Genomic DNA, 12,592 nt, shown 5'->3' with positions numbered 1-12,592 from the left:
AAGAGCACATTGATGACGACGATGATCATCATCGATGATGATGATGGTGACACCGAGGTTGACGGCGAAGTTGGAAGCGTTGACGCGGCGGCTATGACGACGTCATAAAGGTTCACGGGCTAGCGATGCTGACACCGGAAAACGCGGAGCACAAGCGAGCACGCTCAAGCGGACGACGAAGAGTGCCCCGAGTCCAATGCATATTCATTGGAGGAGTGGGTACAGTCTGCTACTTGCTATTTATTCCCCGGAAAAAAAGGCCGTCAAGAGAGTGTAACGTCTGCACGCGAAACGGACAATGAAAGTGAAAGTAATCTGTTGTGCGAATCCTGCTCCCTCTCCTTGCACGCAGGAGAGCGTTACAAAAAGCAAAACTGTATTTGAAACATCCACATAATTGTAAGTAGTGCACACATTTGTAAATAGTTTGCAAAATTGTTTTGTCAAATTGTTACACTGTTGAATGGAAATAAACGTATTTTGCAAACTAAAAACACTTTTTCATTGTTGGTGAAAGCGTTTTACAGAAGTAAAGCACTGTTTAGGTGTTTGTGGCATCATTCATGGACAAAAAGAAGTGTACAATTCACTAGAGTGCATGAAATAACATCGTTTCACAAAAAGCTCTTTTTCTCCGTTTTTTTGTTTCAAAACAGAGCATTTTGGTGAAACTAACCATTTTCTATTGTTGATTACTGAAGAACGGAATAAGGTAGAAACAAACTTTTTTTTTCTGATGAAAGATGAGAGTTCAATCTTTCATTTGGTAGTATGTGTGTTTCCATAGTCCAAACACAACATTTTCTGTGGACCTTGAAAGATCAGTCAAAATGCTTAAATCGTCTGGCACTGGCGACATCCCGTTTCTGAAAACGTCTGGCAGTCAAAGAGTTAATGTTTCAAAAATGTTCATTTTTGAGTTTTAATTTCAATGCCATGATTGCCGATTAATAAAATGCTACAACAACAAATGTGTGTTATGTACCTGTACTAGCAGCAGAAACACCATACAAACTGGTACTGTGGGGTCTTTAGTGTGAAACCACATTTTTATGCAACTATATTAGCAGCGTCCTTCTGAAATGCTCCAACACAAGGCAGTAGGTGTGCACCACAGGACAAATAAAGTCCATGAATAACGCTATATCAAGAGTCGCTAGCCACATGTTGTGCAGAACGGGCTTCTTGCGTGGGAAACGTCAAGCTAGCTTGTGGATTTCGTATCAGCGCTACCGTCGTGACTGAGATAACTAGCATGGTGACATGCGTCAAGAGTCCCTCATTAACGGTTCAAACAGAGAAAATATGGTCATTTTCAAAATAAAATCTGTTTCTAGCCTCAGTTAATAAATAAACTGAAAGTAGGCTACTGCAAGGTTTTGTAATGTATTTAATTGTGTGGCCCGCCATCTTGGATGAAATACAAGGGGAAGAAAACAAGACCTGTGCTCCTGTATAAACGGTAATACTTTTTTTTTTTTGAAAAGTAACTTCTTTAACAAATCCAGATCACAGTCTTTAGTGGCTTGTAAAAGCAGTGGAATCCTGCCATGTTGTGTTAGCACGTTTTGAGGAGTTTTGTGTAGCCTGTTTACTGCTGCTGATATAGATTTACCACAGTGCTTTTAAAAGTTAAAATAACTGCAAAAGGAGCCCTGGAGCAAAATAAGAAAAACAATCATTGTTGCTGTTTTAATAGTGCCAACACAGTTAAGATGATCCAATCCACACAGCCTCTGCCCATCTATAGTGAGTGTGGCTAGTAGAGCAGTTAGCATGCACACACACACCACACACACACACACTTTAAGGGCTCAGCACACCACAATTCCCTGTTTAAATAAGCTCACACACAATGACACTCCAAGTGACGGATTCCCTAACTCGCTCTCACATCCCTTTAGCACACACTCATGTCTTGTGACATAAACACACATTCAAACACTCCATCAGGAAAGCACACGCACGCACACATGTCGGGTCGTGGAGCAGAGGGGCGGCTGTCAGGTGATGTGCGTCAGTCCTTGGATCCTCTGGCTCCCTGGTGAGGGGAAGGAAACTAGGACAGGCCTCCACTGAGTGCGTGCGCGCACACACACACACACACACACACATAAGCTCATGTCCCTCAGGCCGTGGCATTGCTGGATATCACACAGCTACGGACACACACACAAAAACAGCCTTTAAAAGCACATATGAGGAAAAATACAAATGCTTAGAGAGGCGAGACGCACAATATCTCCAATTAGCGCACACATACACAATGTCAATTACAGCCTGCACATGAACAGCAAAATTACACCTAAAGTTGGCACCAAAACACTAAAATTAGAGCCCCCACTCCACACAAACACACGCACGAACACAAGCGGCCTCATTAATATTGTTCTGACAACAAGCCTCCGCGGTAACCCCTCTGTCATCGCTCACCCTGCCGCACCCCCTGCTTGAGCACGTGCACGGGGGCGCGCGCAGCAATTTAACCTGGGCGGGGCCACGGGAGGGGAACGAGGGGCGCTAATAGGCTGAAATTAATCAACGCGCCTGATTTGCTGTCTGGGGAACGAGTGGCGGCCAGCAGGCAGTCAACACATACGGAATACTAATGCCGGGCACACACATACCAACACACACTTGAATACACAACGTAGTTTGACACCATCATATGGAGAGAATTAGAGCAAAGAAGAAAAGGAGGCAGTCTTCCTTCCTGGTGTTATTTTAAAGGAGAGGTGAAGTCTGGGCCAAATAGAAGCCATCACATTAGGAATTGTGTAAAATCACCTTTTTTTAGCCTCTGGTGGAGCTCTGTGCTGCACAAGCTCCCTGAAGTAGTGTACTTTAGTTTTTTTACGAGACCACGATGACTAACATATGTTGTGTAAAGAAACAAATGTCCAATCAGGAGCTCATTCCGACACACAAACGCCGCTTTATTAGCTTGAATGTGATTTATTCCTTATTTCAGAATTTAATAATGTCCAAAGAAGAGCAGTCATTAAAATGTGCTTCTGTAAAAGTCGGAGTATGAGGCACAACATGAAGTCGAATGGGGGCAAAGGGGGCAGCACCACTCCACATCCAGTAGATGGCACAGTAGTGAAAGAAGCTTGTTGCTACTAAATAAAGTAGTGAGTCTAGTGCAGTCCTTCTCAAATAGTGGGGCCGGCCAGTGGGGCGTGTGTGACCCTGGGGAACATGTTTTTTGGGGCTTTTTTTGCCATATTAGAATAAAGTGTAATTGTACATCCACTACAGTAGGTGGCAGTTGCGCTCACCTCATTTATTTCAGGCAAATGGATGCACTTCAAATCTTTGCTCTTACAGATTTGTTGTAAGTTGATCTAGATTTCTTTTTTGTTTTCCTAAATATTAATAAGGATAGAATGTGTACTTACTGTTATGACTGTGTTTTGGGTTGGGTCATGGGGTCATTTTGTTGTTATGGTCCTGCATTTGTTCCCTTGAGATGAAGATATTGTCTATGCAGTTGCTATCGTCCTGTAATTGTCACTCTTAAGTCCTGTATTTAGATTGCGCATCTGTGACTCTTGTTTTGTCATATAAGCCTTTATTTTGTCATGTAGAATTGTGCATTACCCTAGTGAGAGATACTGAACAATTTTGTCGAGGTTCCTTAGACGAGGTTTCTTCCATGCATGTTGTCTTCAGCCCAGCTCGCTGTGGCTACTTTGTACTTTTGAGTTCTGCATCCAGCCTGCTCACGGTTCTTAGTCAAGGTGTTTTCTTCAAGGCCATCTGAATCTGACCGGCTCTCTGTTGTTACTTTGTATTTTTGTATATAAAGGCTCTGTCTCCCAACTCCCATGTCTTGTATGCATTTGGGTCCCAATTCTGCACCTCATGTGACACATATCAATGTATTCAGGTCAGGCGAGCTTAGCGAGTGGCACTGTAAGATGGCCGCCGGTGGTGTCAATTTTCCCTCCGCCGGCGTTAGCAGTTCAGGTTATTATGTACAGAAGGTCTGCGCGGAAAAACATGCTGGTTCTGATTCTTTGTTTTCAATTAAATGTATGACTACTGTTCATCCCCAACTGTTCTTGTTGATAGTTCAATAAAACAACATTATTTTCTACTTTTACAGCATGTATTTTCTAAGTGCTTTGTTACAGATGCGGCTGTTGTGAAAGCGCTATATAAAAAAAAGTTGAGTTGAGCTGAGTTTAAATGCGGTGAAGTGTAGAAAATAAAGGTTTCAACTATTGCGAGTATTTTTTTTGGAACTTAACTCCAGCAATAAATCGGGGAACCCTGTAAAGTTTGAACCAGCAGCGTCACTTAATGTTTCTTTAAAAAAAATATATATATATATATTTCGGTGAAAATTTACTGACAGTCCTAAAATATTGGCTGTAGTTTCATGATAACGGAAGCGCGGTAAAAATAACAATGACGGATCAACGATTACAGCTTGAAATAACGACGGATTGATGATGACGGACTGTCAAAATTCATCAACGCGCCCACCTCTGGTTGTTGGTATAAAATGCGGCAGCACAACCAAAATCCTAAAAATTGACTTTTCTCTTAAAAACAGTTGACCTGGCACATTCCATTTCTAACCATTTCTGCCTCCTCTTGCCTAAGACGCCTACTCTGCCCACCTTGCAGTGGCTCCCGCTTCACCTGATATGTGATGTTAAGCGCTTACTTCATATTACATGGCTTAGCGCCTTCCTATCTTGCTGACCTACCTGATATTCCAGCTCAAGCCTTACGTTCGCAACATGCTGTTTTTTCGGGAACATTTGGAACTGCTATCTGACCAGATACCAGAATTAGCACTGGCTTTAGCCAATGGAAAAGCATCAATGGGGCCAAGTTGGGCTGAGTAGGCACTATGCAATAAATAAGTAACATCTCATGATCATCAACACCGATGAAAAACATTCATAGAGGTGCGGAGAGTGACGACTATTCGGATGCACACCACAAAGGACAAAAAAAAAAAAAAAAGAACACAACAGCGACGACTGTGCTATTGTTTTTATCCTGCATCTCTTTGTGTGTCCCTGGTTTGTTCTCAGTAGACCGTCTTCAGATGGGACGTGGAGCTAGCGCGGTGGTGGGGTGGGGGGGTGGTTGTTGTGGGTGGTAAAAGTGGGTCACATGCTTGGAGAGAATGAAAGAGGCATAGGGAGATGGGGGAGACAGACAGTATCAGGGTGAGAGGGGTGAGGGGGGGGACGCACAGAGGATGAGGGTGTGTGTTAAATTCCCTTGTTCAGAAGGAGTGGATCAGTCACAGGCCTCATTCCTTTCATGTGATCTCTGCGGACCCCAGAACTTGGGACACACACACACACACATACACACTTATTGGTGCGCACACAAAACCAACATGAATGCAAAGTACACATACAAGAGAAGAAGAAACAATACACACGCGCGTACACACACACACACGTTTGTGCCAGACAAACTTAATAAATCTATTACCCTGTAGATTCAACAGCAACAAAGAGAGGAATGTGGCAAATGAGATTCACCAACACACACACACACACACACTTTTTAAGCCACATGAGAGTGAGTGTAAGTAGGCCCTGCTCCAGCCTCTCGCCCCTGTGGACACACACACACACACAAAAAAAGGATGGATGGATCCAATCGTGTGTGTGTGTGTTGGACGGCATCCTGTCATCCCGGGGGCTTTCAGCTACCACCATATTCATCTGCGGCCCTCATCATAATAATTGCATACACACACGGTCAAGGTCAACAGCAGAACGGTAGCTCCAAGGCTCGCCTGAAGCCAACGTGTGTGTGCGCGCTGTTGTATATTTCACACTCTTGTGCGGGATTCACAGAAAGGCAGTCTCTCAAAAGCATCATTTGCATTCCTACCAAATGTTCCACTTCAACAAACCCGTTTTTACTTCCAAAAAACAAAACAGTACTGTAATTGTTTCCAACTTCCTGCTGGGGGAATTACATTTACAAAAGGTGTAATACAATAAGTGAGCTAGTTAATACCAGTGATGCTTTTCGAGGGTTCCCTGCACAATGCTCACGATAATTCAACTCGCTTCGTTCAACACAGGACACACACACACGTACTGTTTTTTCTTTAATCAAAATAACTCGCACTGTATTGAAATTAAACGGTATAAATGAGGCTCCAAAGAAACATACAATGTGAAATATCATAAATTAGCAATGATTATTGAGATTTGAATATGAATTTAAGCAGCAAAATCCAGCCGTTTTTCTCCATCTCATGGGGCGGCCATTTTGCCACTTGCTGTCGGCCGGAGAAGACACCACAGTTGCTCAGGGCTCAAGTAACGACCACCCACGACTCACCTGTTTTCTGAGTTTGGTCGTGTGACGATCGCAAGCCGAGCCATGATTGGTCGTTACCTGAGCAACTGTGATGTCATTTTCAGTCTGACATTTGTAAACATCTGCTTTTACTTTACCAAAGCAGTAACTAAATCAGGTTTAAAAAGGTTCAATCCCTCGTTTGATTGGTGTTTAGTTTTTTGTTTACACAAAACAATATCATATAAACAACTATTGGTAAAAAGTAATCGTGGAAAAAAGTTTGATAATACACTTTATAGTAAATGGTGTGCTGCTTCATTTGTATGGTGCTTTCCCACCTCATAGCACCGTACGTTTCGACTACTCATTCACCTCCTGATGACGCAGCATCAGGACCAACTGGGGGTTCCACTATCTTCCTCGAGGATTCTTCAACACGGTCACACTGGCCTGGGATCGAACCCACAACCAGGGTTGCGAGATGACCACTCTGCCCCCAATGCAAAATAAAATGTTGGTCCATTATTTGATGCAATAATTGATAGAATAATAGATTTTAAAATGATTTGATAGTAACACCTGTATATTTTTTTTTAATGTGTTTTGGCCCTCCAAATTACTTATGTGACTAAAATGTACTTTTTTTTCTCTTTTTTTTTTTAACAACTGTGCTTTTGTTTGTTTTTTAACAGTGTTATAATGTCAGCCATTGCCCTTTACATCCAGGTGGGAAAATTAACTGTACTTCACTCTATGTCTTTTCCGGGTATTCATTTAAGCTTCTGATTGGCCAACATGGCTGTTGGATGTTGTTGTTGTAAGTTAGGCTGAGCACCACCTGTTGCCTTCAGTCTCCCCCCAATGGAATGACATCTTTATGCGGTTTACAAATGTCCAACTATCACACATGGCTATAGCGCGCCATACGTTGAGGACACGACGCCGCTTGCGAGGAGGAGGCGGCATCTCAAGCGCGACTCTTCAGCCCCTGAGGAGGACGCGGGCGAGGAGGGGGCGAATGGGGGAACGAGAAGCAAAGCGGCAGAGACAAACGGCGACGTCTCCAGCTGTTTGTCCATTCAGGCTGTGCCGTAATGAGGCCGCGTTTGGCTCGATGGAGCGTCTCGGCCGCCTCATCTAACTTGTCCAAAGTCTAACAAGGCAAACTGCTATTTAGATTTACCTCCCGCCAGCGCTGAGACGGAGCCAAACATCTGAGCGCATAACAGTGTGGCGCTTCCTTAAATGGACTCTTTGGCATTTGGAATTGGGCCTGTTTAGTTGTCTTTAACAGACACTTGTCAGCATGTGGGAAGCATTTTTACTTTTAAGTTTGCCTTAAAATGTCCTGGTGGCATTGTTAGTGTGGACGAGCGCGTCCTCTGCCTTCGGCCTGCTGGGCCCTTTGGCACCAAGCACCAAAACAAATACGTCTTTTTGATTCTACCTGCTCCAAACATGAACATTTACACTCCCTGACTGCAGCTTACAAAACTGTTCATACAAAACATGACATTTTACATTGTATTGTTTTTGGTCCTTTCTACATTATAGAACAGGGGTGTTCACATTTTTCTTCTTTGAGGGCCGCGTACAAGAAAATTTGACAGACTTTATAAACATGCTGAAAGCAATCCATCAATCAATTATGTATCGTTTAGGCCTGCAACTTTTTCCCAATAAGAGGGCATTCATTTAAAATTGGCAGTGCTTGCACACATGTACATTAATTATGATTCAGTTACGGGTTTCATCATCAACATCCATTAGAAAATCAGCCAAAAAGTAAACGCAGATGTTTATGTCTTTTTTTTTAAGGAAAAACACAAATATAACCAGTCTGCTTTAATGGAGGACTACATATAGTAAACATGAATATTTACTGTTGAGAGGCTGAAATGACAAGGATTTGGACAATTTTACTTAAACCAGGTCTCTAAACTATTGTACAAAAGATTAACAATGCCAAAGATAAATTGAACTTTACGTTTTATTTCAATCTTCCCAAAACACAATCTTCAATCACCAGTCACCAAGTTTAAGGGAGAGTATTTGTTGTGTCAGGAAGCGATCCACATGTCTGCCAGGTTGGGATTATGTTTAACGTTTGGGCTCACTGTGCTAACTAAGCGGCCGCTAAGTGAGAGGGGATAAAGTGCCGGGACCCCAAATGCATGCGTGATCCTCTTAAGCATCAAAACACTCAGCAACAGAACTAAACGTGACCCTCTGCTTTTAGGACAATCACATACAAGTCAGGACGGTTCCATTTGAACATTTCACCGTTGTGCAAGCATTAAAAGCAACTAGCATGGGTGATAAAAGAGCGCAAAATTAAAACAAGAAACTTTGAGGAGACATGGTTGTTGCTATTTCTGACGATATAAAAAACATTTTATTACTACTTAACAGCAGTGGAGATCAGTCACTCCCAACAATAAAGGGATCTCAGATTTATTTATTTTTGGGTTGAAAATGTGAACGTTCATGTCACAATAAGCTGGAGAATTTTTTAGAAATACAAACTCCAATTGTTAAATTTGTTTAACAAAAATTAAGCATATGTTTATTGAACAACTTTTAATATCCACAATATTATAGTTGTTGTTTTAGTCAATTGACATTTTTCGTTTAAAAATTCAGACAAAAAGTTCAGGGACCTCCCAGTCATTAGCACGTCTTGAAAAGCAAAATTAAAACTTAAACAAGTAAATCGCTCCCTATTGTTTTCTTTAAATAAAGTTTTCCAAAATTTCTGCATATCTGAAATTCCAAACAAAAACAGAAGGCGTAGAGAGTTCCCAGGGTCAGCAGCATCTTTTTTAAATTAACTGAAAATTGAAATAAATACTTCCCTGAAGTAAACAGTTTTAAATTCATCTACTATCGGGCAGGATTCTTCAAAAAGGCCAATGCTAATATTCGGCGGATAATCGATCAATCTGTACTTCATGATGTGACATCCCTGAAGCGTGAGGTTATCACCTCGCTCATGAGTCACAGAAACAGACAGATAAAACGTGACATCATATTTTTGTAGTTCATCAGGTTTGGTTTTGCATCAAATGATGCTGTTGGCGGACTTGCACGCGTATTCATTGTGTTAGCGACAGGAGCTACGCATGACGCTTGCACTTTTGGCTACTGCCAAGATGAATGATTTACTTAACTAATTTCTTACCAGAGATTTGACACACCTGACTTGCCAAAAAGTTTTGTCTCCGGTTGACCCATCTGTCCAATTTCAAGTTATTTCTGTGATCATCTGCTCATCAGCATGCGTTTGTGTCTGCACTTATTGTAATCAGTGACGATCTAATTCTCTTAATGGGCAAGGTGAGCGGAATCAGCATCCTAAGAGATTTTTTTTTTTTGGGTGAGCGACGTCACGGCGACAGATGTTCAATGACGTCGAGTTTTAAAAGGTCACAAGTGAGCCGTCACATCAGACGAACATTTTGAGATCAGTGTGTCAAGTGAGGGTCAGCCAAGTGCCAGGAGGGGAGGGGGGAAAGCTTTGGCGGTCTTCATGCCCTAACATGACCGTGACATGATGTGGTGAAGCGCCACTTTCCTTCCTATTTGGGCCAGTGTAAATTAATGGAGCCAGTTAAGGTCTATCATTTAATCAATCAAGCGTTCTGGTTAAACAAGCACAAGTGGGGTGCAGTTTACTACTTTAAGACGAAAGGGTCCGTAAAAGACAGACAACTTCTTTGGGATCATTTCACACTTAAACAAGAACACAGAAAAATGAAGCACATTTAAGCAGCAAATCGGTCAGTGTTCAATTTTCAGTGTTCGATCCAATATGCAGTAAGCTATCAGAGTAAATTGGATGGATGTTGGGTGTAACCTGAACTCCCACGAGTGTTAAATTGACCACACCTTCATTTCCGGTGAAGGAGAAACGTTCCAATTTTCCAGCGTACTGTTGACATTTCAATAGCCATGCATGCAGTTGCTGTTGTTGGGGTGGCGTGGCTCAGTGGTAGAGTGGTCGTCTCCCAAACCGGAAAGTGTGGATTTGATCCCGGGCCTTTGTGGCTATTTCAAAATATCCTTGGCAAGATACTAAACCCACAGTTGCTTTTGATGCTGTGTCATCAGTAGCCAAACTGTAATGCCCTTTGAGGGCCTTGCAAAGAGAAAAAACGCTATATAAGTACCATTTAGTAAAGCGTAGTTTGAGTTAAATTTTTAACACTGACATTGGTGCAATACACTCATAAGTGTTTTAACACCAATTAAGTGTAGTTTGGCAGAATCAAAATGTTTAACACTGACACTAGTATAGAGTACTTTCAACACTACTCAGTGTTTACCGGTGTTGAGGTTTAACACAATACAGCAGTGTTGGAGTAACACTGTTTAAGTGTGGAAAAAAATAACACTTTGAAAAGTGTACACATAGAAATACTTTTCTAGTGTAAGATTTAACACGATTTTGCTGAGTACAAACACCAACATAGAAGGTAATATATTAGCTAGCTAACATTGCCTAGAATGTTATCACATTTTGAAATCAAAATAATCTTTTCAAATCAAATTTCAACATTTTTCACTGAGTGGAGAGCTTGTTTTCACCGAGTAAGACCACCATTTTGACTTAAGCTTGGAATTAACTGTCCATACAACTAATATGCCAAAGTTGTGCAGAAATGTCATACACTTGTTGAGTACTAGTATTTTAAATTGTCTTACTAATTAGAACAATATGCATAGCCTACTAGTACATGGACATAAACTGAATGGAGTGAATGCACAAACGTCTCTCCTGACCATGCTCAGTGTTGGTTCACTATAGTGCGGCCTCCCTCATATATATATAAGCAGGGATGCTATAAACGAAGATTGACTCGACTCGTCGGTGCTCACCGGGAGAGTAGAGCCGAGCCAGCTGCCGAGCTCCGGCGTGCTGCGGTCCCCAGCGGGGCGCCGCGCTGCGTGCTGCCGCCCCGTGCTCGTTGCCGTTCGGATCCTCCTCCGCCATGGACCGGTGCCTGATGTCGCTCTCGGAGAGCAGCGACGCCGACATAGTCGCAACCGTGGCCGCCTCTCCTCTCGCTGTCGCCTTTCAGCTCGCGCACGCCATCGTGGGAGCGGGTCACAGCGGGTTGCGTGGGATACTGGACGAGATTGTGGCGGATGGACCGGCTGGCGGCAGCCCGGCGGCGTATGCGGTCACTCGGTCCAGGCGAATATAGAGGCGCGGTGCCGCCGCGGTTGGCGTTTGTTTCCGCTGTCAAGCTGCCGCGTGGAACCGCTGTCACGCGTGACTAAAAGCCGTTTACCTCCATACACTAAACCGTGGCTTTAAATGCTCCCCTTTTAATACCAAAAGTGTCTACTTCCAGTTCAACGGTCACCGTAGCAGGGACCGTCTGCATTTCGCATTCGTGGTGAAAAGTGGTAGGAAATTATAATTGTGGACACTTCATTAGGAACACTTGCACAATGTCAATAGAGCCCCATTTTGGAACCTGAGCCTTCTGCCTGGATAGATTGATGATTATGGATTGAGTAGGGCAGCACGGTGAAGGAGTGGTTAGCACACCTGCCTGACAAGTGTGCTGTTAATCCAGGCGCAGGCCTCTTGCACTGCAAAACTTGAAGTTTACTTTCTTCATGTAGTCAAGCAACCTCAATTGTCTAGTGTGTGTACCCTTCCTCTTGCCCAGTCAGCTGGGCTCCCGATGACTCCGTGACCCTAATCAGAATAGGCAGTGTGACAGACAAATGTATAGATTTTATACGATAGATATTTTTACGACATGCAGTTTTATTTATTTTTGTATTGATTTATTATTGTATGATCAAATTCTATATTTTGTTTATTATTATAATCAGTATTTTTACATTGTCATCATTATTTAATTACATTAATTTATTTATATCACACTTGCAAACTTGCTTAATATTGATTTATGGCTGATTAGACTATCAAGTATGTTTGTGGTGTGGGAATAGATCCTGTATGATTAAATCAAAGGATTGCCAAATCTGACGGGATCATCTTTTGCTGGGGTGGGAGAAGAGAATGGGAGTCAGATTGTGTATAGTCCATGTTCAGTAAAGATAACGAGGCGTGACTAAATGTATAGAAGAAAAGATCAGAGAAGTATTCGTTGAAGAATCACAGTTCGTGCTGCTACTGGTGCATGGATGTTGTTCCTTCTTTCATATAAAATCATCTGTGGATGGATTTATGAATTCATGTACATGTACTGCAAAAAAAAAAACTGTGTTGGTACACTTCTTGCAGATTATTAACTTTACAGCCAAAACCTGAACCTAT

General features: G+C 42.4%; 1 protein-coding gene across 2 annotated transcripts in view; it reads right to left on the bottom strand.

The window, feature by feature from the left end:
* Positions 1-11,833, bottom strand: part of peds1a (plasmanylethanolamine desaturase 1a) — a 32,383-nt gene extending 20,550 nt beyond the window's left edge. The window contains exon 1 of one of the 2 annotated variants that reach the window (XM_077569457.1): positions 11,173-11,833. In XM_077569457.1, the coding sequence (XP_077425583.1) occupies positions 11,173-11,332 (160 nt within the window). In that variant the 5' untranslated portion in view covers positions 11,333-11,833. The remainder of the gene's footprint in view (positions 1-11,172) is intronic. The other variant, XM_077569458.1, reaches the window with a different exon arrangement.
* Between the last annotated feature and the right edge of the window lie 759 nt (positions 11,834-12,592).

The sequence above is a fragment of the Vanacampus margaritifer genome, chromosome 6 (genome assembly GCF_051991255.1).
Source record: "Vanacampus margaritifer isolate UIUO_Vmar chromosome 6, RoL_Vmar_1.0, whole genome shotgun sequence".
Lineage (NCBI taxonomy): Eukaryota > Metazoa > Chordata > Actinopteri > Syngnathiformes > Syngnathidae > Vanacampus > Vanacampus margaritifer.
The sequence above is the reverse complement of the archived record's forward strand: the minus strand, read 5'-3'. Positions and strand labels throughout refer to the sequence as shown.